Genomic DNA, 26763 nt, shown 5'->3' with positions numbered 1-26763 from the left:
CATAGATTATCATACATAGCAGTGTATGTATAGAGAACCTAGGATAACCCAGAAAAGTCAGACAAAGTGACTTATTTCCAGTACTTGGATTGGGCTTGCCATATATGATTTTTGGTAAAAAAAATTTTTTATCGGTTGTTTGTTGGGATATCTCATTGAAACTTGGGCAATGTATGATGGAAAGATGCTTCTTAACGTACAACAAAAATAAAAAAGACGGACGATAAATAAGGGAGTTAACTTCTCAGCCATTAGCTGCCTCTGCAGTATATTTTCGTACGGTTTTTATGGTTGTATTCTCATTTTTTTGGTCTCATTTGATAGAATGAAAGATATATTACAGAAATAGACATGATTTTGATTGCTTTCATAATGAAAAGTACCTTGAAATTGAGCTCAAAGTAGCGGAAATGTTCGATTTTTGCCGATGTTCAGTGAACTTTGTGTAAGTCAAGTTGGTTAATTTTATTAAGTGTATTCTAACCTAACCACTCTGTAATCCGGCAAACTCAGTAATCCGGCACACTACAGGTCCCAATGATGCCGGATTTGTGATGGAGGACCTGTAATGATCCGATATATCAGTTGCCCCTCTATAAATGTGTACATCCTGGAGCCTACCCATCAACCTTTTGTCCACCAATACATAATCTAACAAACTACTTTCATTACGTGCTATATCATACCTTGTATATTTATTTATCCTCTTCTTCATAAAATATGCAAAACAACCACTGTGAAAGAATAAAGAAATTCCAAGCGCTTTCATGACTACTCACATTATCAAAGAACAATGTATTACTTATTACCAGATCTCTTTCTACACATAGCTCAATTAAAGGCTCCCCATTTTCATTTACCCCTGGCAACCCAAATTTACCTACTACTCCCTCCACAACATTTTTGCCCACTTTAGCATTGAAATCCTCAACCACCATTATTCTCACACTTGGTTCAAAACTCCCCACACATTCACTCAACATTTCCCAAAATCTCTCTCTCTCCTCTACACTTCTCTCTTCTCCAGGTACATATATACTTACTATAACCCACTTTTCACATCCAATCTTTATTTTACTCCACATAATCCTTGAATTAATACATTTATAGTCCCTCTTTCCCTGCCATAACTTATCCTTCAACATTATTGCTACTCCTTCTTTAGCTCTAACGCTATTTGAAACCCCTGACCTGATCCCATTTATTCCTCTCCACTGAAACTCTCCCACCCCCTTCAGCTTTGTTTCACTTAAAGCCAGGACATCCACTTTCTTCTCATTCATAACATCCACAATCATCTCTTTCTTATCATTTGCACAACATCCACGCACATTCAGACTTCCCACTTTGACAATTTTCTTCTTATTCTTTTTAGTAATTATTACAGGAAAAGGGGTTACTAGCCCATTGTTCCCGGCATTTTAGTTGACTTTTGCAACACGCATGGCTTACAGAGGAAAGATTCTTATTCCACTTCCCCATGGATATAAAAGGAAAAGTAATAAGACCAAGCACTATTAAGATAAAATCAAAGAAAACTCAGATGAGTGTGTATAAATAAACATGTACATGTATGTGTAGTGTGACCTAAGTGTAAGTAGAAGTAGCAAGACGTACCTGTAATCTTGCATATTTATGAGACAGACAAAAGACACCAGCAATCCTACCATCATGTAAAACAATTACAGGCTTTCGTTTCACACTCACTTGGCAGGACGGTAGTACCCACCTGGGTGGTTGCTGTCTACCAACCTACTACCTTGAAGATATTTTATACATATACAGTGGAACTCCGGTTATCATACAGTTTTCAACCACTTTTTTCGGCAAAATTCACCCTGTTTTTGTACATCCACTTGGAAATTGTCCATACCAGACGCGTCTGCCTGCCCATGGGATGTGACTGCTCATACGTTCATGACTCGATCTGCCTTTGTTACTCGTAGAGGGTGGTAGTGATGGTGGTAGAGGGTGGTAGTGATGGTAGTAGAGGATGGTAGTGGTTGTGATGATGGTACAGGGTGGTAGTGGTTATGATTGTAGTACAGGGTGGTAGTGATGGTGGTAGAGATAACCTCTCCTCCTCCTCCCCTCCTTGCCGTCTTCCATATGCCAACTAGAGTCTTCAGTAAAGGGAAAAGTGATCTAAATGTTCATTTATCCATTTCATTAGTGCTTTATATTTATTTCTCATTGTTTTCTGTATGAAAAACTAAAGTTATTCTATATAAAATGTATTTTTTGTTAATGTTTCTGGGTGTCTGGAATAGATTAATTGGACTTATATTATTTCTTATGGGAAATATTACTTCAGTTTTTGTATAAATCAGTTTTCAGCCTACCTTCTGGAACGTATTAAAGACGAAAACTGGGGTTCCACTGTATTTTAAATTTCTGTACACTTCTGAATTAAAATATGAAAAATCCATGCTTATCAAACAGCACAGTATGTCAGAAGAATCATATAAATGATATAAAATATCGAGAATTTGAGGAGTAAGACACATGTATTACACTTGAGTATCTTTATTGCTGAAACCTGCACATGTGCAGGCTTCATCAGTCAAATACAGAGGTGATTACAATACTGGAGACAGTAGAAGTAGTGGAGATATTTTGAGGCACTCAATCCCTCAGCCTTGATAATGTAACTGTAAATGGTCCAAGTTGGACCAAAACCCTCTCCTATGTGTGAGCTATTTATGTATTGTTCCAGTCACAGTATTGTACCTTTTTGTTTTTCAGGGATTGATTACTTTCTTTCAAGGCTGAGGGACTGAGCACCTCAAAATTATATCTCTGTTTCTACTGTAATCTATTGTAATTACCTCTGTTTTCAACTGATGATGCCCACTGCACATATGGAACATTTTGTCATTAAGAATATCAAAATGTAACAGATGTCTTTCTCATCAGCATATCAGAAGAAACTATTGTAGGTAATGACAACAGTTTTAAATGCATCTAATAAGGTTCTTTATTAATTTTGGCTAATAAGTAAATGTAACTTCTTTATTAGAGTTCAGTATAAGTTTTAATTTAGCTTTAAAAAGTAAAGAGTTGTTTTGAGAAATTCTATTCACTCATTTATTTCTCTTAACATCTACATCTAGACTTAATTAGAGCTTTTTGTCTGCATCAATCATGGCTTGGACGTTGGTATTTACCTTGTGTTATGTCTTATGATCATTGCTTTTTTGTAGTACAGTGGTACCTCGAATTACGAACTTAATTCGTTTCAGAAGGCTGTTCGAGTGCCGATACCAAACGAATTTGTTCCCATAAGGAATAATGCAAATTAGATTAATCTGCTTCAGACCCCAAAAACACACTCACAAAAGCACTTAGGAAAATACACATAATTACATAATTGTTCTAGTTGGGAGCTGTTTGAAACTCAAGGTACCACTGTATACTTAACAACTACCATAATTCTTTCACTAAAAACATGCAAGTTGGAATTGAAAACCAGACATTTCTGTCAATTCAAGATGATAAATTATGAGTTCAGGATGGACTGACACATCCTCCAGTTTTTATTTCCAATTTGTGGGTAAGTTGTGAATGGTTCCAGCCAGGGTAGTGTGACTTTTATTCTTCCAACAGTTTTTTTTTTATTTTTTTTTATGCACTCTATCAAGGTTTTCTTAAGTGCTGGCCTTATTTTTAGTGCAGTAACCCCATTTACATCACTTCGATATACTCTCCTTGTAATTTTTTAAAATTTTATATTTTCTCACTCTTGAAATATATATATATATTCAGTGTTTCATCTGATATTATCTTTAGAAATTCTTCAGAATTTCAATAACTCATTTACTGACCTAGTTTTTTTTATCAGTTTTGTATTAAATTTTTTGGGGGGAAAGGTGCATCCCTTCTCACCATCATTATTATTGTCTGTCTCTTCCTTTTAAGCATCCCTTCTACATATAACCTGATGCTCTCCAAAATTAAGGCAGTCTTTAATAGTTAATTTTTTGTACTCCAGGTGCAATCTAATCTCTGCCAGAATGAGACATTCATATTAGATTTCCTTTATGACTGAAGCAAAAAATGAAACCATTTGAATAACTTCTCTGTACAATATTGGTTAATTAGACTTCCTTATCACTAAGATTCATAATTTGTTTTGCAGTATCTGCAGATGTACCAAAAGGTCTTAACATAGATCATAAAACTGTACAGTTATAACACAAGCACATGAGATTGTTTACTACTTTAAAGCACTCAGCGTTCTTTAAGTTTGGACTTAGGGAGTCAGGAATTTATCTTTTCTGTTCTTTGACTGATAATGACTTTATTTGCTCCCCTTGATAGTGATTATTGTTTATTTCATGGCTTTAATTCTTATAAGCAGTATTTTTAAGTCTTCTTACATTATTTAAATAAAATTGACTATAAACAAGACAGTATTCCCTGCACATAAAACTTAGATTTATTAAGGCATTAAAGTGAAACAAAATTTCTAATGATATTCAATTATTCTTTCTTGTAGACAGTACTGAGGATATGGGATTGCTTGTTTTACGAAGGCAACAAGGTGCTTATGCGTGTGGCAATAACATTAGTGTTGTCCAATCAGCAGAAGATCCTGATGAGCCAAGATTTTGGTGATATTATTGAGTGCTTCAAATCTATAACGAATGACACGAATGCTGTTGACTGCCATACCTTCATGCAGGTAAAATGTATTTTCAATTTTTGTAATGCAGTAAATATGTCAAACAGACTGAAGATCAGCAGCAACACATGTACAACAAATATCATATACAGTAGGACCCTTGTATCCACAGGGGATATGTTCCAAGGACCTGCTGTGAATACCGAAACTGCGGATAGTAGCAAACCCTATATATAAACCCTATACACACCTGTTATAAAGTTTAATTGATAAATTATGCACAATAAGTACAGAATTATCACTTTTTCACTGATGGGAAGCACTTCACGGCTTCTCTTAGGCTTTGAAGAACTGCCAAGTTCTCTACTTTTGTGCTTTGGGGCAATTATTATGCAAAATTAACCACTTTGGTGTCGGTCTCATAAATTTGTGTTGGTCCCATAATACAATGCCAAAATTCTAGTGGCTTCAGATTTTGTGGAAGAAAGCTGGTAGGCCTACATATGACAGAATGGGTGTGCATGGTCAGTGTGTGCAGCATAAAGAAATCCTGCAGCAAGCAGTGCATAATAAGAAAAAAGCTGCGACTGTGTTTTTGGTTTAAGACAGTGACTTTGTGGTGTATTTTCATATGGTATTTATGGTTGTATTCTCATTTTCTTGGTCTCATTTAATAGAAAGGAAGATATATTGCAGAAAAAGAGGTGATTTTGAATGGTTTACTGACTAAAAGTAGCTGAAATTGAGCTCAAAGTAGTGGAAATGTTAAATATTTGACGTTTTTTATTTTTTATTTTTTTTTTTAACAAGTCGGCCATCTTCCACCAAGGCAGGGTGACCCAAAAAGAAAGAAAATCCCCAAAAAGAAAATACTTTCATTATCATTCAACACTTTCACCACACTCACACATAATCACTGTTTTTGCAGAGGTGCTCAGAATACAATAGTTTAGAAGCATATACATATAAAGATACACAACATATCCCTCCAAACTGCCAATATCCCAAACCCCTCCTTTAAAGTGCAGGCATTGTACTTCCCATTTCCAGGACTCAAGTCCGACTACAGGAAGGCCCCACTTATACGGCTGGTTAGGTTCCAGGCTACCGCCGTAAAGCGGAAACTGCCGTAAAGTGGAACACCCTTTTTTTCCACTTACAAATGCATACAAACACTAGATAACAAGTTTACACTAACATATATTAAGTTAGCAATAGAACCAGGCATCAAAAAACAATAAAAAAGTACAATACACACATAGTGCACTCATTACTTACCTTAAAATATTTATAGTCTTAATCTAGGGTGAGACAAGTAGTATTTATTGTAAGAAATCAAGTGTGGTATGTATGGTAGTCAGCCAGGCTACCATATCAGGCCACCCCACCCACACATACAATTCTATGATATTTAAGCATCCCAGAGCGATAAAATGTATATACAGTTCACTCATTACTTACCTTAAAATATAGGGTGAGATGAGTAGTATTTATTGTAAAAAATCAAGTGTGGTATGTATGGTAGTCAGCCGGGCTACCATACCAGGCCAACCCACCTACACATAATATTCTATTACATTTAAGCATCCCAGAGCGATAAAATGTATATACAGTTCACTCATTACTTACCTTAAAATATTTGTAGTCTTAATGTAGGGTCAGGAGTAAGTAAATGAGATAAAACGAATAAATGAGAGAGAGAAAGAATGAGTGCATGAGAGAGGACAGGCGCAGAGTTATGTAAACAAACTAGGCGAAGGTAAGTTTTGTAAACGAAGTGTACACGTCTGGTTTGTGTACAAGTTACATTGTGTACAGGTTGTCTCTACATTGATACGGTAGAATAAATAAAGAACACTCCCATTCTCATGTAACATCATTTTGAGAAGAAATGATGCTCTGAGTGAAGGCAATGGAAATAAGTCACTCTGACTTTTTTGGGTTATCCTAGGTTCTCTACACATATGTTGTTATGTATGATAATCTATGTAACTGTATTTGTGTATACCTGAATAAACTTACATACGTACGAAAGGAATAATTTTCTACAGTTATCCCCAGTAACACATTTTCTCTTATGTTAGATTAGAGAAAATGTTATTCTTGGCATCACTTGTACAAGTTATCTGGCTACCACATCTCATATTTATGTTTATTTATTCTATTGTAGGGTGTATTTATCATCTTTTTATGTTATGTATCGTGTTTATTATATAATTTTGAAAAAAATATCATGGATGGATTAATGAAAATGTGTATATTAACGTAATATACAACATTTAATGAGACTCGGTGATTATTATTATTATTTCTAATATGGCGTCACTTGTGCAAGTCGTCTGCTACCACATCTCATATTTATGTTTATTTATTCTATTGTGGGGTGTATTTATCATCTTTTTATGTTATGTATCGTGTTTATTATATAATTTTGAAAAAATATCATGGATGGATTAATGAAAATGTGTATTTAACGTAATATACGACATTTAAATGAGACTCGATGATTATTATTATCATTACTAATATGACGTCTGGAGACATAAGACACTCTTACTGATTTTAATGTGTACCTGCATGCCAGCACAGTATGTAAGTTTATTTAAGTACAGGTATACATAAGTACATGTATAATTATCAGAGTATATATAAAATATGAAATAACTTTTAAAAACATTTGAAATTTTGGAGTTTCCAGACAAAATGGAGAGACTTAGTGCTTACTGAGCTCACGAAGAATGTAAACAAACAGGGTGGGGCTCGGTGACCGTATTAGAAAGTCAGGTGGGGGGAGCCGTATAGCGAGTTTTGGTCATAATTTGAAATGACCATATTAGCGGAACGCCGTAAAGTGAAACGCCGTAAAGCGGGGCCCTCCTTTATATGAAAATAACCAGTTTCCCTGAATCCCTTCACTAAATATTACCCTGCTCACACTCCAACAGCTCGTCAGGTCCCAAATACCATTCGTCTCCATTCACTCCTATATAACGTCACAGACCGGGCCGCGGGGGCGTTGACCCCCGGAACTCTCTCCAGGTAAACTCCAGGTAACACGCTCACGCACGCTTGCTGGAAGTCCAAACCCCTCACCCACAGGAGTAAAAACACATCACTGGTGGGTCTGATATGCATTCATGAATGCGCTGATATTATTTATACAATTATTACAATTATGCATTAGTCTGAATAACAGTAAATCTTCTATTTTTTTGTGTGAATAAAAATTCAAAATGAAAAGCAAATGTAATATAAGAGGGGCCTGGAGACATGTCTGATGAACAGAGAAAATGTTATTTTAGTGCCAGGAGTGTCTGTATTGTTTACTGTAATCCCTATTTTGAAACTGGCTTTTGGTGAATTTTGTGTGAAATTGGCCAAATTAGTAATTTATGATCACTTTTTTGTGTAATTGAAATAGGTAAATAGGCAGTTTCTTGTACTCAATCGATAGAATGAATAGCTATAAGTTTGGTCGAGTGGAACAAAGGAATTGGCCGAAAGCAGAGCACAAAGTGGGTGAAATTGCTGATGTGTAAATATTGCAGAGGCGGCTAACTTCGCGAGAGCGTAATTCCATGAGTTTTCTATCAAATTTCAAACATTTGGTTTCGTTATCTTTGGAAACAGACTTTATCATTTAATAAGAAAAATAATTTTATTTTTTTTAAATTCTTTGACACTATGAACAAGTTTGCGAGCAGGGGTCTCAACACTCATAGGGGTTAAGGATTATTTTTGGGCCACAGATATGGTAAATACGAGGAAATTAAATATTCATTGGAGTACAAAACAAATTCTGGCCACAAAATAGAACGAAACACCAACGTCAAAGACCTGGGAGTGATCATGTCGGAGGATCTCACCTTCAAGGACCATAACATTGTATCAATCGCATCTGCTAGAAAAATGACAGGATGGATAATGAGAACCTTCAGAACTAGGGAGGCCAAGCCCATGATGACACTCTTCAGGTCACTTGTTCTATCTAGGCTGGAATATTGCTGCACACTAACAGCACCTTTCAAGGCAGGTGAAATTTGCTGACCTAGAAAATGTACAGAGAACCTTCACGGCGCGCATAACGGAGATAAAACACCTCAATTACTGGGAGCGCTTGAGGTTCCTAAACCTGTATTCCCTGGAACGCAGGCGGGAGAGATACATGATTATATACACCTGGAAAATCCTAGAGGGACTAGTACCGAACTTGCACACGAAAATCACTCACTACGAAAGCAAAAGACTTGGCAAACGATGCAACATCCCCCCAATGAAAAGCAGGGGTGTCACTAGCACGTTAAGAGACCATACAATAAGTGTCAGGGGCCCGAGACTGTTCAACTGCCTCCCAGCATACATAAGGGGGATTACCAACAGACCCCTGGCAGTCTTCAAGCTGGCACTGGAAATGCACCTAAAGTCGGTTCCTGACCAGCCGGGCTGTGGCTCATACGTTGGTTTGCGTGCAGCCAGCAGCAACAGCCTGGTTGATCAGGCTCTGATCCACCAGGAGGCCTGGTCACAGACCGGGCCGCAGGGGCGTTGACCCCTGGAACTCTCTCCAGGTAAACTCCAGGTAGGTAGGTAGTAGGTTGGTAGATAGCAACTGCCCAGGGAAGTACTACCATCCTGCCAAGTGAGTGTAAAACAAAAGCCTGTAATTGTTTTACATGATGGTAGGATTGCTGGTGTCCTTTTTTCTTTCTCGTGAACATGCAAGATTTCAGGTACGTCTTGCTGCTTCTACTTACACTTAGGTCACACTACACATACATGTACAAGCGTATATATACATACCCCTCTGGGTTTTCTTCTATTTTCTTTCTAGTTCTTGTTCTTGTTTATTTCCTCTTATCTCCATGGGGAAGTGGAACAGAATTCTTCCTCCGTACGCCATGCGTGTTGTAAGAAGCAACTAAAACACCGGGGGCAAGGGGCTAGTAACCCCTTCTCCTGTATATATTACTAAATGTAAAAGGAGAAACTTTCGTTTTTCCTTTTGGACCACCCCGCCTCGGTGGGATACGGCCAATGTGTTGAAAGAAAGAAGTAAACCATGGATAACTGAAACCATTGATACCGAATCAGTGGATACAGAGGCTCTACTGTACTGTACTAAGCACTGTTGCTGTGTGTTTAGTACAGTGAACCCTCAGTTAACTATGTCATCGAATAGCAATAAAATCTGATACCGATACGTTTTTACGTCAAAATATTGGCTCGGCTAACGATTAAAAGCTCAGTTAAGGATATTCGTCCAGAACGTGTCCGCGCGGCCTGAGCCGCCCGGCCATTCCAGTGTGGCATTGTTTACAAAGCCAGTGTGGACGATTCCATACGTACATGTGATACATTTTTTATTATTCCATTTTTTTAGTGCTTGTAACTGCAAAATAAGCCACCATGGACCTAAAGAAAGAGTCCAGTGCCAGTCCTGTGGTAAAGAGGGTAAGAAATACTATTGAATTGAAGAAAGAGATCATTGCAAAATACGAAAGTGGAATGTTTCTCCGAGTTGGCTGGTTATAGTATATCAAACCCCATTCAGCCATCGCTACTATCTTGGCCAAGGAAAATGCAATCACGGAAGCTGTTATTACAAATGGTGCAAATATGCTTACAAAACAGAGATCGCAAATACTACCCGAAGTTGTGGAGAGACTGTTGTTGGTGTGGCTTAACGAGAAGCAATTATCCGAGAAACAATTAACCCCAGAGGATTAGCCACCCAGGATAACCCAAGAAAGTCAGTGCATCATCGAGGACTTTCTAACTTATTTCCATTGGGGGTTCTTAACCCTTTGACTGTTTCAGGCCCCTTTCTGAAACTGTCATTCTATGTCGCTAAATTTTTGAAAAAAAAAAAAAAAGAATTATTTGTTCTTATGAAATGATAGAGAATCTTTTCCCGATGGTAATGACACCAAAAGTTCGAGATTTGGTCGAAAACTCATGGAATTACGCTCCCGCGAAGTTAGCGGTCTCGGCGACATATGCGTATCAGGGATTTCGCCGACTTTGAGCCCTATTTTCAGCCAATTCCGTTGTTCCAGTTGACCAAACTCGTAGCTATTTCTTTAGAACTCCATTTTGTCTATTCGCTGAGCACAAGAAACCTCCCATTTACCAATTTGAACTACCCAATATTGTGGTCAGAAATTGGCAATTTGGCCAATTTCACGCAAACTAAAAAAGATACCAATTTCAAAATAGGGTCCAGAATAAACAAGGTAGACATTCTTGGCACTAAAATAACATATCTTCTGTTCATTAGTCACATCTCTAGGCCCCTCTTATATTATTATTGCTTTTTATTTTGATTTTTTATTCATACAAAAAAATACAAAATTTACTGTTATGCAGACTACTGCATTATTGTAAAAATGGTATAAATAATATCAGTGCACTAGTGAAAGAATATTAGACTCCCCAGTTGACGTGTATTGGACGTGTGGTGTGATTTGTTTACTCCTGAACATTGGTAAAAATCGAACATTTCCGCTACTTTGAGCTCAGTTTCAAGGTCGTTTTCATCGACAAAGTAATAAAAATCATCTCTATTTCTGTAATATGTTTTCAATTTTATCACCTAAGACCATGAAAATGCAAATACATCGATAAATACTATACGAAAATACACCTCAAAGTCGGCGTTTTAATCCAAAAAAACGATCAGTTTTTTTTTCTCATTACGCACTGTGTACTGCAAGATTTTTTTTATGTGGTGCACACTGACCACACAGACCCATTCTCTCACATGTGGGCCTACCAGCTTTCTTCCGCTTGATTTGAAGCCGCTAGAATTATTGAGTATATATACGTCTGAAACACTGGCTCGTAAGACGTATATGTACGACCAAAACAGTCAAAGGGTTAATCTTGTCCCCCAGGATGCGACCCACACCAGTCGACTAACACCCAGGTGAACAGGAAAAAATGCCTGGAACTAGTGCTCATATTGGTGAATTTAAGGCCAGCAAAGGTTGGTTTGAGAGATTTAAGAATCATAGTGGCATACACAGTGTGATAAGGCATGGTGAAGCTGAAAAATTCTAACCCCAACAAGTGTTCAGTTGTGACGAAACAGGCCTGTTCTGGAAGAAAATGCCAAACAGGACGTACATTACTCAGGAGGAAAAGGCACTCCCAGGACACAAGCCTATGAAAGACAGGCTAACTCTCATGTTTTGTTGTAATGCTAGTGGGGATTGCAAAGTGAAGCCTTTACTCGTGTATCACTGAAAATCCCAGAGTGTTCAAGAAAAACAGTCTCATCACTTATCAGTACTCTTCAATAAAGGTGTCATTTTAGTATTTATTTATGTATTTATTCTGCATGTCTTATTGTTTTCTGTGTAGGGAAATGTATATTTCATGTAAAAAAAATTATTTTTTTTAATACTTTTGGGTGTCTGGAACGGATTAATTGGATTTCCATTATTTCTTATGGGGAAAATTAATTCGGATAACGATAAAATCGGTTAAGGACAAGCTCTCCGGAATGGATTAATATTGTTAACTGAGGGCCCACTGTATTCTACAAATCTTTCTCTGAACTTACAGAGGCTGTATGACCTTTATGGTTTAGTGCTTACGTATGATGATGATAATAATTAACTTAGAGATATCTGAGATATCTAATTTTTTGCTACAGTAACAGAACTATATTTTCTGTAATTTTCTGGGTCTTAGTTTTTTTTTTTTTTTTTTTTTTGTTTGTGTGTGTGTGTGTGTGTGTGTGTGTGTGTGTGTACTCACCTATTTGTACTCACCTATTTGTGGTTGCAGGGGTCGAGTCCTAGCTCCTGGCCCCGCCTCTTCACCGGTTGCTACTAGGCCCTCTCTCTCCCCGCTCCATGAGCTTTATCAAACCTCGTCTTAAAACTGTGTATGGTTCCTGCCTCCACTACGTCATTTTCTAGGCTATTCCACTGCCTTACAACTCTATGACTGAAGAAATACTTCCTACTATCTCTCTGACTCATTTGTGTCTTCAACTTCCAATTGTGGCCTCTTGTTTCTGTGTCCCCTCCCTGGAACATCCTGTCTTTGTCCACCTTGTCTATTCCACGCAGTATTTTATATGTCGTTATCATGTCTCCCCTGACCCTCCTGTCCTCCAGTGTGGTCAGGCCGATTTCCCTTAATCTTTCCTCATAGGACATTCCCCTTAGCTCTGGAACTAACCTTGTCGCAAACCTTTGTACTTTCTCTAGTTTCTTGACGTGCTTTATCAAGTGCGGGTTCCAAACAGGTGCTGCATACTCCAGTATGGGCCTGACATACACGGTGTACAGTGTCTTGAATGATTCCTTACTAAGGTATCGGAATGCTGTTCTCAGGTTTGCCAGGCACCCATATGCTGCAGCAGTTATCTGATTGATGTGTGCTTCCGGAGACATGCTCGGTGTTATACTCACCCCAAGATCTTTCTCCTTGAGTGAGGTTTGCAGTCTTTGGCCACCTAGCCTATACTCTGTCTGTGGTCTTCTGTGCCCCTCCCCCATCTTCATGACTTTGCATTTGGCAGGATTAAATTCGAGAAGCCATTTGCTGGACCAGGTGTCCAGTCTGTCCAGGTCTCTTTGAAGTCCTGCCTGGTCCTCATCAGATTTAATTCTCCTCATTAACTTCACATCATCTGCAAACAGGGACACTTCTGAGTCTAACCCTTCCGTCATGTCGTTCACATATACCAAAAATAGCACTGGTCCTAGGACCGACCCCTGTGGGACCCCGCTCGTCACAGGTGCCCACTGTGATACATCATTACGTACCATGACGTGTGTGTGTGTGTGTGTGTGTTTTAACCCTTTTATTGTTGCAACCCCTGCTTGCAAACTTGCTCCCAGGGTTGAAGAATTTTCAGAAATAAAATTATCTTATGAAATGCTAGAGAATCTTTTTCCAAAGGTAATTAAACTAAAAGTACAAAATTTGATGGAAAGCTTACGGAATTATGCTCTTGCAAAGTTAGTGGTCTCAGTGATATTTATGCATCAGCAATTTTGCCCACTTTATGCTCTATTTTTGGCCAATTCCATTGCTCCAAGTGACCAAACTCATAGCTATTTTGCTAGCATTTCTTTTATTCTATCAAATGAGTACAAGAAACTGCCCATTTACTTATTTCAACTACCCAATAAAGTGATCAGACATTGGTAATTTGGCGAATTTCACAGAAAATTCAGCAATTGCCAATTTGAAAATAGGGTCCAGAATAAACAATGTAGACATTCCTGGCACTAAATAAACATTTCCTCTGCTCCTTAGTCATCTCTCCAGGCCCCTCTTATATTACACTTGCTTTTCATTTTCAATTTTTATTCACACACACACAAAAAAAAAATAGAAAATTTACTTAATACATACTACTGCATTTTTATAATAATTGTATAAATATCAGTGCATTCCTAAATGCATATTAGACTGGCCAGTTGGGTGCATATTGGACAAGTTCACAGGTTATCTGAGTGAGCTGAGCTCATAGTGTCATACTATGGGACTTACACTGAAAGGGTTAAGTAGTATCAATATCTGCTGTGGCCCATGGACTAATTGTAATAATATTTTTTTAGCACTTCATAATCATTGTTTCTAAAGACTATTTTGATTTTTATTTCATCCTTCAGCCTTACCTTTGTATATAGTATTCATGAGATAACAAAAAAATTAGGTAACAGAAGATTGGATATTAGACTGGAGGGAGAGAGTACAGAGGAGGTAAATGTATTCAGATATTTGGGAGTGGACATGTCAGTGGATGGGTCTAAGAAAGATGAGGAAAATCATAGAATTGCCGAGGGGAAAAAGGTGAGTGGTGCACTGAGGTGCTTGTGGAGACAAAGAACTTTATCCTTGAAAGCAAAGAGGGGAATGTATGAGAGTATAGTTATACCAATGCTCTTGTACAGGTGTGAGGCATGGGTTGTGAATGTTGCAACAAGGAGAAGGCTGGAGGCAGTGGAGATGTCATGTCTGAGGTCAATGGGTGGTGTGAATATAATGCAGAGAATCTGTAGTCTGGAGATTAGGAGGAGGTGTAAGATTACCAAAACTATTATCCAGAGGGCTGAGGAGGGGTTATTGAGATGGTTTGGGCATGTACAGAGGATGGAATGAAATAAAATGACTTTCAGAGTGTATAGATCTGTAGTGGAAGGAAGGCCAAGTAGGGGTCAGCCTAGGAAAGGTTGGAGGGAGGGGGTAAAGGAGGTTTTGTGTGTGAGAGGCTTGGATTTCCAACAAGTGTGCGTGAGCATGTTAGATAGGAGCGAATGGAAACAAATGATTTTTAGGACTTGACGTGCTGAAGAGATTGAGGGAAACCGGCAGGCCGAACTTGATTCCCGTAGATGGGAAGTACAGTGACAGCACTCTGAAGGAGGGGTGTTAATGTTGCAGTTTTATAACTGTAGTGTAGGCATGCCTCTCCCAAGACAGTGATGGAGTGAATGATGATGAAAGTTTTTCTTTTTCCGGCCACCCTGCCTTGGTGGGAATCGGCCAATGTGTTAATAAAAAAAAAAATTCATGAGATCAGTATGACTCAGTTATAGAGGATTATAATGCAATACTCCCATTGAGAGGGGTGCTTGGATTCTAGTGAAGGCAGTTGTTCCAAGTAATTGGCATAATCCTCCTCTTTCTTGGATCAAACCTGATTACTAATTTCCCTGGTGCTGTATGACTTGCAGGTTTAGCTTTTCCCCATGAATATAATGGTAACACTGCTTTTCCTAGCATTCTGTCAGATATTTGTGAAGATGTAGACTGATGTCAGGTGTATCTTATATTTTTTGAAGACTTTATATATTTTATTGTAAAGCTTAGAGAGAAATTAACCTGAAAAATACATTTTCTTTATAATTTTCAGAATGTATTCAAGGTGTCTGGATCTTTTCCAAGGGCTCGGCTGACAAAATTAAGGCAAGAGTGTCAAACAGAAGTACTAGCTGAAGTTAAAAAATAATTTTCTTTTTAAATTGCTTTCATCTTCATGGAAGATAGTAGTACTTAACAAATTCATACTCAGTGAAGGATGTATGCTCCTTTTTTGGCAGCTTCATCTGTCAAGTATTCCTTAGGTACTGTTTAAACATTTTTAATTTATACAAATCTTCAGTTTCATATTAGATTAAATAACATACTTGACTTCACCAGATTTATTATTATATTCATTTCATTTTAATAATAAGCATTTATTAATTGCACTTGCACTTTTTTCTAATTTTTCTGTTTACAGAAAAAATACCAATCTGAGTTTTGCAACTGAAGACTTAAGTGATTTGCAGTTGTGTAAAGTTAATTACTCATAACATATAACACACTGGTGGTGATGCAGCATTATACTCTTCTTGGTATGAGGATCTCTCTACTGTGATTTATATTAAGTTTATTGTTTTAATTGCTGTTTCTGCATTGTTTAGTCAACTCAGAAACTTGCTCATTGTATCACTGAGTATATAATTTACATACTGACTGCTGATTTGAAGACCGCCCTTAAAACTAATACTGTATTATTTTGTACTTTTTTTATATAGTTTTATTTTATATTTTTAAAAATTGATTATATAATAGGCACGTATTCACGTTTAGGGCTGTATGGCCCATGTGGGTTTAACACTTTTTTTAATATTTGACAATAATGAATTAGCCATTGATGATTGCATGGAGAATGTAGTATATGTTTGAGGATTTAATGTGCTGTTGGAGTATTAGCAAGGTAATACTGTGATTGCTCTCTTACTTGACCTTTTTTACCCAAAATCATGTTCATCACTTTTTAGTTTGGATACCAAAACAATCAGTTAGCCAATTTAGGCAAGAAAAAGGGACCAAAATTTGCCAAAAGAGAAAACAAACTCAAATGTGCCCATTCAACATTATTCAATTTCAGTGTAATTTTACAGTACACCATGTGCACTTCTATAACAGAAGTTTTTATGTCATTATTTTATTGTTATTATTACATTACTTGTGGGCCAGTTTCATGCATTTATATTAAAAAAGATCTCAGAACAAAACTAATAAATCTACATTGTTTTATGAGGGAGAGGAAGAACATATGAATGACTGATAGCTTTGTCACTGGTGCTATCAGTGGAAGCTGCAAGCAAAATAGGTGTTACTCTGTCAACTGCAGGCAAAATAGGTGCTACACTGCCAGGACTAGGCAAGGTAGATGCTACTGCATTCCTGGCTAACAAACAAGGTAAATGCTACTGCATTCCTGGCTAACAAGCAAGGTAAGTGCTACTGCACTCCTGGCTAACAAGCAAGGTAGGTACTGCTGCACTCCTAGCTAACAAGCAAGGTAGGTTCTACTGCACTCCTGGTTAACAAGCGAGGTAGGTGCTACTGCACTCCTGGCTAACAAGCAAGGTAGGTGCTACTGCACTCCTTATTAACAAGCAGGGTATGGTATGTAAAGATATGTTATTTTTCTTTTCCTACATTTATCAAATACTTCAGTTTTTGTATACCCAGTACATTAATTTTATGTATGTGTAGTGATCTTGTGTATTTGGTACAAATTTGTCAAGAAATATTAATTTAATTACATATTTAGATGCATTTCAGAGTGTAGTTTTCAGTTTTTAATCAAATGCATTTTTTCTGTGTATAATAATTTTTGGAGGTGTGATGAGCTAATATTTGTTTAGTACAAATTGGTCAAGTAATATAAATCTTTAAAATATTTTGGCATTAGTAATGAAATATTGTTAATATAAATATCATTTTAGCTCACTGCATTAAAGTGTGTTGTCAGAATAAGCTCAGTGATGAATTCTATTCAAACACTGTAACTAATATAAAGTTAAACTAAAAAATTGTTGCTCTTCAACCAAAATGTTGATTACAGGAACAGACTCTGTCTTTTTCAGTTCTGATTTGAGAGAGAGATCACTATATCTCTGAATTCTTTCAGGAAAATTGTCTAGCTGGATATGAGTTTTGGAGGTGAGGAAGTAGATGTTATTACCTGCTTTTTTAATGTCATTCATATGACAGGATGATAGTACCTCCCTGGACAGTACTGTGCATCATAAAAGTGACTAAATTATCAGGGGCAAGTAAGCTGCACCCTTCCCTGTATAATTAATAACCAGATACGCATAAAATATATTTTTCTTCTTAAATTCAGTCGTTTTTCACTTGAGTATGGAGACCCAGAGATAACGTAAACTATCATTTTCTCTAACTATTTTTCCAATAGGATACAGACCACAATATAATGCTGATGCACCAAATCACATCTGCATCCTTCTGTATTGTTCTATATTCTATGAATACAGAACAGTAAAAATTAAAACTGTTATATATTTGAATGTCATTCACTAACTAAACTTATATTGGTGAATAAGCTGGTTTGAGAACTGTATATTCATAACAATTAACTAGCATCCCCTGTACCATTAAAAGATAAGTGCAACTATAGGTTACATTAGCATAAGATTATATTTGGCCAGATGGCTAAAACATTATTTAGTAAGTAGTGAACAACTGCAATCACGTACAGTGGTCCCTCAATAATCGTCCGGCCTGAAAGTCGTCCATTTCGGAAATAGTCCTGTTTTTTCGTCTAAATATTGGCTCGCAAATGGTCCGGTAACTCGCTAATAGTCCTTCGTCCCGGACGCGTACTCACGCTCTGAGCCGCCTGGGCCTTCCCTTCCCAGCCAGTGTGCCATTGTTTACCAGTGAGCGACGGTCCCCTCACGTGCTCCAGCGAAATATTTCATAATATTCCATTTATTTTAGTGCTTGCAAGTTATTTAAGTGCTAAATAAGCTACCATGGCTCCAAAGAAAGCTCCTAGTGCCAAGCCTTTGGTAAAGAAGGTGAGAAATACGATTGAATTTAAGAAAAACATCATTGAACAATATGATAGTGGCGTACGTGTGGGCGAACTGGCCAGGATGTATAACAAATCCCGTACAACCATATCTTCCATCATAGCCAAGAAAAAGGAAATCAAGGAAGCTGTTGTTGCAAAGGGGGTAAATATGCTGACAAAAATGAGATCACCAGTACTCGAAGATGTTGAGAAGTTATTATTGGTGTGGATAAATGAGAAACAATTAGCAGGAGATAGTCTTATGACGTCGCTTATTTGTGAAAAGGCTAGGCAGTTGCATGACGATTTGGTAAAGAAATTGCCTGCAACTAGTGATGATGTGAGTGAATTTAAGGCCAGCAAAGGCTGGTTTGAGAGATTTAAGAAGCGTACTGGCATACACAGTGTGGTAAGGCATGGTGAGGCTGCCAGTTCGGATCACAAGGCGGCTGAAAAATATGTGCATGAATTCAAGGAGTACATAAACAGTGAAGGACTGAAACCTGAACAAGTGTTCAATTGTGATGAAACAGGCCTCTTTTGGAAGAAAATGCCAAAGAGGACCTACATTACTCAGGAAGAAAAGGCGCTGCCAGGACACAAGCCTATGAAAGACAGGCTGACGCTAATGTTCTGTGCTAATGCTAGTGGGGATTTCAAAGTGAAGCCATTACTAGTGTACCATTCTGAAAATCCCAGAGTGTTCAAGAAAAACAATGTTATGAAGAGTAAATTGTGTGTGTTTTGGAGATCTAATAGTAAGGCATGGGTCACAAGGGACATTTTCGTCGAGTGGTTCAATGAAGTGTTTGGCCCTAGTGTGAAGAATTACCTCTTGGAAAAGAAATTGGATCTCAAGTGCCTCCTAGTAATGGACAATGCACCTGCTCATCCTCCAAACTTGGATGACCTAATTCTGAAGGAGTTTGGGTTCATCACAGTAAAGTTCTTGCCCCCGAATACCACTCCTCTCCTCCAGCCCATGGACCAGCAAGTCATTTCAAACTTTAAAAAACTCTACACCAAAGCAATGTTTGAAAGGTGCTTGAATGTGACCTCAGACACTCACTTGACCCTACGAGATTTTTGGAAAGAACACTTCAGTATTCTCCATTGCGTAAGCCTTATAGGTAAGGCTTGGGAGGGAGTGACTACCAGGACTTTGAACTCTGCTTGGAGAAAATTGTGGCCAGATTGTGTCCACAAGAGGGATTTTGAAGGGTTTGAGGCAGCCCCTGATGAGCCTATGTCAGTTGTAAACTCTATTGTCGCACTGGGGAGTTCCATGGGGTTGGATGTGAGTTTGGAGGATGTGGAAGAGTTGGTGGAGGACCACAACGAAGAGCTAACCACTGAGGAGCTGCAAGAGCTTCAGCAGGAAGAGCAACAGATCGCAGCTCAGAATCTTGCTGCAGAGGAGGAGGAAGAGAGATGGAGGAAGGTGCCTTCTTCAGAAATTAAGGAGATTTTTGAAATGTGGGGTAGGATGGAAAGATTTATGGAGAAACATCACCCAGAGAAGGATGTTGCAAGCCATATCGGCAACTTGTACAGTGACAGAGTCTTGGCCCATTTTAGGGAAGTTTTAAAGAGACGCCAGAAACAGAGCTCTCTGGACAGTTTTTTTGCGAGACAGGACTCCAGTGACTCTCAAGGTGGTCCTAGTGGCATTAAGAAACAGAGAAGAGAAGTAACCCCAGAAAAGCAATTGGTACCCGAGGTGTTGATGGAAGGGGATTCCCCTTCCAAACAGTAAATCATCCAATCTGTCTCCTTCTCCAGTCTTCCATACACAAAGAAGAATCACCAATAAAGGTAAGTGTTATTCTGTTAATGTTTAATTCATCATGTGCCACTGTATTGTTTATGTACTACATCTATATTTCATGTAAAAAAAATTTTTGTTTTAATACTTCTGGGTGTCAGGAACGGATTAATTGAATTTACATTATTTCTTATGGGGAAAATCGATTCGTAAATCGTCCATTTCGATAATAGTCCCACTTCCAGGAACAGATTATGGACGATTTCTTACGAGCCACCGTGTTTGATGTATGTATACTCATAAATTCTTGCGGCTTCAAATCAAGCAGGAGAAAGCTGGTAGGCCCACATGTGAGAGAATGGGTTTGTTTGGTCACTGTGCACCATATAAAAAAAAATCCTGCAGCACGCAGTGCATAATGAGAAAAAAAATGTTCCGACCGTTTATTATTTAATTAAAATGCTGACATTGTGATATATTTTCGTATAGTATTTATGGTTGGATTCTCGTTTTCTTGGTTTAATTTGATAGAATGGAAAACATATTATAGAAATAAAGGTGATTTTGATTGGTTTTACTATAAAATGAGCCTTGAAATGGAGCTCAAAGTAGGGGAAATGTTTGATTTTTGCCGATGTTCAAAAGTAAACAAATAATGTCATTTTCCAATAAATGTTCAAGTAGCCATTCTAATATGCAGTCATGAATGGGTTGACATTATTTATACAATTATACAATATTGCAGTAGTCTGCATAACAGTAAATCTTATATTTTTTGTTTGAAAAAAAATTCAAAATAGACAGCAAGAGTAATATCAGAGGGGCCTGGAGATGTGACTGATGAACAAAGAAAATGTTAGAGCCAGGAATGTCTGCATTGTTCATAGACCCTATTTTGAAATTGTCATATTTTTTTAATTTTCGTGAAATTGGCCAAATTGCAAATTTCTGACCACATTACTGGGTAGTTGAAATTGGTAAATGGGCAGTTTCTTGTACTCAGTTGATAGAAAAAGTGGAGTTATAAAGAAATAGCTATGAGTTTGGTTGACTGGAACAGTGGAATTAGCCGTAAATAGGGCTCAAAGTGGGCGAAATTGCCAATTCGGAAATATCGCCGAGGTAGCTAACTTCACGAGAGCGTAATTCTGTCAGTTTTCCATCAAATTTTGTTCTTTTGGTGTCATTACAATTGGGAAAAGATTCTCTATCATTTCATAAGAAATAAAAAAAAAATTTTCGGAAATTTTGCGACACCAGGAGACGCCTCAAGATTTGGGGTTGCGACAGTCAAAGGGTTAAAGAATGCAATTTTCTGTGTGTAATAAGACCAAAAAAAAAAAATTTAAGGTCAGTACTTACTGAAATATAAGACTGTGAAGTTGGAGCTGGATGCTCACCTGAGAGCAACATGGAGTCCTGCCGCTTGCAGAAGTGTTGCCAATGTATCTTTTTTCCTTTTTTTTTTTTTTGTTTATTTATATAATAATTTTTTTTTTTTTTTTTTTTTTTTTTTTTTTTTTTTTTTTTTTTTTTTTTTTTTTTTTTACACATCGGCCGTCTCTTACCAAGGCAGGGTGACCCAAAAGAAAGAAAAACCCAAAAAGAAAGAAAAAAATTTCATTATCAGTCAGTACTCACCATCACTCATACATAATCACTGTCTTTGCAGAGGCGCCCAGATACAACAGTTTAGATAGTCACTCCAAACTGCCAATATCCCAACCCCTCCTTTAAAGTGCAGGCATTGTACTTCCCATTTCCAGGACTCAAGTCCAACTAACCAGTTTCCCTGAATCCCCTCACAAAATATTACCCTACTCACACTCCAACAGCTAGTCAGGTCCCAAAAACTATTCGTCTCCATTCACTGCTATCTAACACGCTCATGCACTCTTGCTGGAAATCCAAGCCCCTTGCCCACAAAACCTCCTTTACCTCCTCCCTCCAACCTTTTTGAGGACGACCCCCTACCCTGCCTTCCTTCCCCTACAGATTTATACTTTCTCCAAGTCATTCTTCGTTGTTCTGTTGTCTCTAAATGACCCAACCACTTCAACAACCCCTCTTCAGCCCTCTGACTAATAGTTTTAGTAACTCCACACCTTCTCCTAATTTCCACACTATGAATTCTCTGCATAATATTTACACCACACGTTGCCCTTAGACAGGACATCCCCACTGCCTCCAGTCACCTCCTTGCTGCAGCATTTATAACCCAAGCTTCACACCCATATAAATTTTATGTTCTGAGAATTACAGTTTGTAGTAGTTCTTGTGATTTCATAGGTACTGAAATAGTATTCAAATAGTCACAAGCACACTGACAGGTGAACATTTTCACCTGCCTTGGTCATGTACTATTGTCTAGAAATACATACAGTGGACCCCCAGTTTTTGTCTGGTGTGGAAATCGTACAATTCAAATTTCGAGCATGTTTTTCGTCGAAATTTTCCCCTGGGTTTCGTATATCCACTCAGAAATCGTCCGTATCAGATGCGTCCACCCGCCCGGGGACGTCGCTTCTCACGAGTACCAGACTCAGTCTGCCTCTGTCTCTCATTGAGTTAGCAATACTCCGCACGTTCTTCCATATTTTTTTGTGTTGTTTATTGATTGCGGCTGTGAAATAAGCTACCATGGGGCCAAAGAAAGTTCAGAGCACCACCCCTTTGGTAAAGGTGAGAAACATGATAGAATTCAAAAAAGAACTCGTAGAATGAGTTGCAAAGTTTTGTGGAGAAATATCACTACCACTCTCTACAAAGGTAGAGGGTAGTAGTGATTATGGTAGAGGGTGGTAGTGATTTTGGTAGAGGGTGGTAGAGGATGGTAGTGATTGTGGTATAGGGTGGTAGTGATTGTGGTAGAGGGTGGTAGAGTGTGGTAGTGGTTGTGATGATGGTAGTGGTTGTGATGGTGGTAGAGAGTAGTAGGGATGGCAAACAATTGAAGATGTTGAGAAGTTGTTGGTGTGGATCAACGAAAAACAGTTAGCAGGAGATAGTGTTGTGGAGACGATAATTTGTGAAAAGGCAAGGCAGTTGCATGCGGATCTCGTAAAGAATATGCCAACAAGAGTCTTCAATAAAGGTAAAAGTGATTTAAATGTTCATTTATTCATTAAAGTTAGTACTTTATATTTATTTCTCATTGTTTTCTGTATGTAAAACTATAGTTATTCTCGACGTTCAAATTCGTAGTGCTACAAAAGTAGATCTACTTTTTTTTACATATTTTCAAATATAACAAAAAAAAAAAATGTAGATAAAAGTTTTTTTACACGTTTTCAAATGTAAAACAAAAAAGAAGTTCTACATTTTTTTACATGCTTTCAGATGTTGAAAAAAACATATATATATGTTTGGACCATTTAAGGGTTAACATCCCTTCCAACCCTTTTCTCCCCTCACCTCTGATCCCCTCTCCACCTAGCTGTTTATAGCCCTGACACTATTTTCTGCCCTGCAGCACTATATGACACTTGTTTGTTAAGTACTTTATTTGATTATAATAATTGCATACATTCTAGGGTTGCTTTCATGGTTTTATTGGTTGTTTTTTGGTATCAGTTGATAGAATAGAAACCATAGCAGTGAAATGGAGATGATTTTGGTTGGTTCAGACCAGAAGTGGCTTGAAATAGGCCTCATGGGGTGCCTACCTTGAGGAAATGTAGGGGCCCATCCCCCCACACCCCAATCTGTTTTATGGGTTTTTACTACGTCTGCTTCATTTATTGGGACAGCCTAAACCATGACTAATCATTATTGGTAATATTTTATTTGCTGAGATATAGGGTAAAGCTTTGATTATTTTGTGTGATGATGGATTCATAATGGAAGGCAAGTGTTATATAGAAGAGTCCTGTGGACAAATGAACATAGGAAAGGTTGCTTTAGTTGCTGGAATGCATTCAGTGTTTATTTTGGATTTTGTTTTTAAATTGGAATTTGTTGAATTTTGTGTAAAATTAACTAAATTATCAGCTGCTTTGCAATTTATAGGATAGCTTTGATAATTGAATGGGCAGTTTCTTGTACTCAATCGATAGAAGAGAAAGACAGGAATTAGATGGGTTTGAACACTGGAATTAGCCTAAAATAGGCCTCAAAATGGATGAAATCACTGATGAGCAAATTATGCCCAAACCACCACCAACTTCATGCCTGGTAATTCCATAAGTTTTCCATCAAATTTTACATTTTTAGTGTCATTACCTTCAAAAAAAGATTCTTTACCATTTAAGGTGAATTTTTTATTTTATTTTGTTTTTTAAAAACTGTGATTCTGACAAGACTTTTAATTTCAGTGGCCACAACAGTAAAAGGGTTAATAACCCTTAAACTGTGAAAACGTAGCTCTACGATTTTTCAACATTTGAAAAATGTAAAAAAAGTAGATCTTCATTTCTTTTTTTACATTTGAAAACGTGTAAAAAAAACTTTGATCTACGTTTTTTTTTATTTGAAAATAAGTAAAAAAAAGGGAAGACTACTTTTGGAGCACTACGCATGTGAACATAGATCTGCTTGGACAGTTTCAGGGATAATAATAATAAACATAATTCAGATATTGAAAAATCAGTGGTGATGTAATACTGTGGGAATATTTTATGTAACAGAGTGAAGCTGTCATAAGATGAGCTGTTGAGATTTTGATAAATTTGACACATGTGCAACTCTTGGGTATCTTTATTGAGGAAACGTTTCGCCACACAGTGGCTTCATCAGTCCATACATGGGAGAAACTTGAAGAACTGATGAAGCCACTGTGTGGCAAAACGTTTCCTCAATAAAGATACCCAAGAGTTGCACATGTGTCAAATTTATCAACATGTCGGTTCTCTGAACCATTCATCTACAAACCTGTTGAGATTTTGTTGAATGTTTTATACATTTTGCTGTAATGTGATATTCGGTGTAAGTTAATATTTATACTGTAGTGTGATGTGTAAGTGCTGTATATGACTTGGTTGCATGCATCTTTTTTGTCATCACATACATTCCTTAATAACTTTCCTTTTTCTTTTTGGGCCACCCTGCCTCAGTGGGATATGGCCGGTTTGTTGAAAGAAGACATTCCTTTATGCTTAAAGCCCAATTTGATTACCAGTCATAACTGCTAATGCTATTACAGAGGTTTCCAAACTGGAGTACATGTACCCCCAAGGGAACATGAAGAGATTTTTCAGGAGGTTATACGAGTGAATTATTGTAATTTGTTGTGTTTTTATTGTCATTACTGAATTTTATAAATTCATTTATATTCAGTATTTTATAGACAAATGAACATTCCCAAATGTTGATGCAACCTTTCTTCAGTAAAAGAAGTATTGCAGTGCTACATGTATGCAAAAGTACATCAAAGTCTATATACTTATTGTAAAATTACCAGTAAGGCAAGTGTCCATTAGGCAACATTAGCTCTGCCTTAATATTTTAATATTATTATTTTCCAAGCATCTTTATTGTTATTTTGCATATGTGTGGTTGTTCATAGTACCGATTTATGCATAAATAAGCAGAGCTTACATTTTGCAAGCTTATTTTTTTTTCTGTAAGAAATATTCTGTTGTACAATGAAGTTACAAACTCCTAAAATTTTAGAATACATTGTTCTGTCTGTGTCTTTTTCTCAGACATTATTTATAGAGCGTTACTTTACCCACCTGTACAAAGGAGTATACAGTTGATTATGCAAAACTTCAAGGGGTCTGCATTGGACAGAAGTTTGGGAGCCCCTGATAAATCATGCTTACTGAAGCTGCTTTAAAGCTTTTTAATGGTTGCAAAATGGAAATACAGTTCCCCTTGTTTTAACATAAAAACAAGATTTTTATGCAAGCTTGTATTAAGTGAATTTGCTATTCCAGTATGCTGTGTCCTTGTGCCATCATCAAATCTGTATATGCAATATACATTCACTGTATGCAATCAGTGTAATTTGCAAAACCTATTGAATATTTTCATTGTAAATGTTAATGATATGACTGGGCTCAATACAGCTGCCATGAGCCTGAAACAACTGCTGCATAAATCGTAAGACACCCGTATAATGGGGTGATATTGTAATAAGTTTATCAGTGAACACATTTTAATGACTGAAATAGAGTGGATGGTTGTATACTCTATTCTGTCATCTATTCATTATTTCAGCCATTAAATAAAGAGTGGATGGTTGAAATAAAATCAGTGGTTGCATACTTTGTTTCATATGCATAGTTTACATTATCACTTTTTTTTAATAAAGTTATGTAATATTACAGAAATCTCTCTCTCTCTCTCTCTCTCTCTCTCTCTTTTTTTTTTTTTTTTTTTTTTTTTTTTTTTACACAGGGTTTGACAAGGTTAAGGATCCCTAGCTTTATTGACAGCTATTTACAGGTTAAGGATTCCTAACTTTATTGGCAAGCTAAGAGCTGTTACCTACATCAGCTCATTTGAAAGCATTTTTGTTATGAGACATACAAGTAGGGAACAGGATGAAGTTGGAGCCATCTGTGGGCCAGCATTTTCATTTGATCAACT

The 26763-nt window shown here is 37.3% G+C and overlaps 1 protein-coding gene across 1 annotated transcript in view; it reads left to right on the top strand.

Annotated features, from left to right (window-relative positions):
* LOC128698190 (growth hormone-regulated TBC protein 1-A-like) overlaps nucleotides 1-18137 on the top strand; it is a 56759-nt gene extending 38622 nt beyond the window's left edge. Inside the window, exons 6-7 of the mRNA XM_053790307.2 lie at nucleotides 4499-4684; nucleotides 15504-18137. Of these exons, the coding sequence (XP_053646282.1) occupies nucleotides 4499-4684; nucleotides 15504-15599 (282 nt within the window). The 3' untranslated portion in view covers nucleotides 15600-18137. The remainder of the gene's footprint in view (nucleotides 1-4498; nucleotides 4685-15503) is intronic.
* Nucleotides 18138-26763: the final 8626 nt, after the last annotated feature.

This window comes from Cherax quadricarinatus, chromosome 63, assembly GCF_038502225.1.
Source record: "Cherax quadricarinatus isolate ZL_2023a chromosome 63, ASM3850222v1, whole genome shotgun sequence".
Taxonomy (NCBI): domain Eukaryota; kingdom Metazoa; phylum Arthropoda; class Malacostraca; order Decapoda; family Parastacidae; genus Cherax; species Cherax quadricarinatus.
This window is presented reverse-complemented; position numbering and strand designations above follow the sequence as displayed.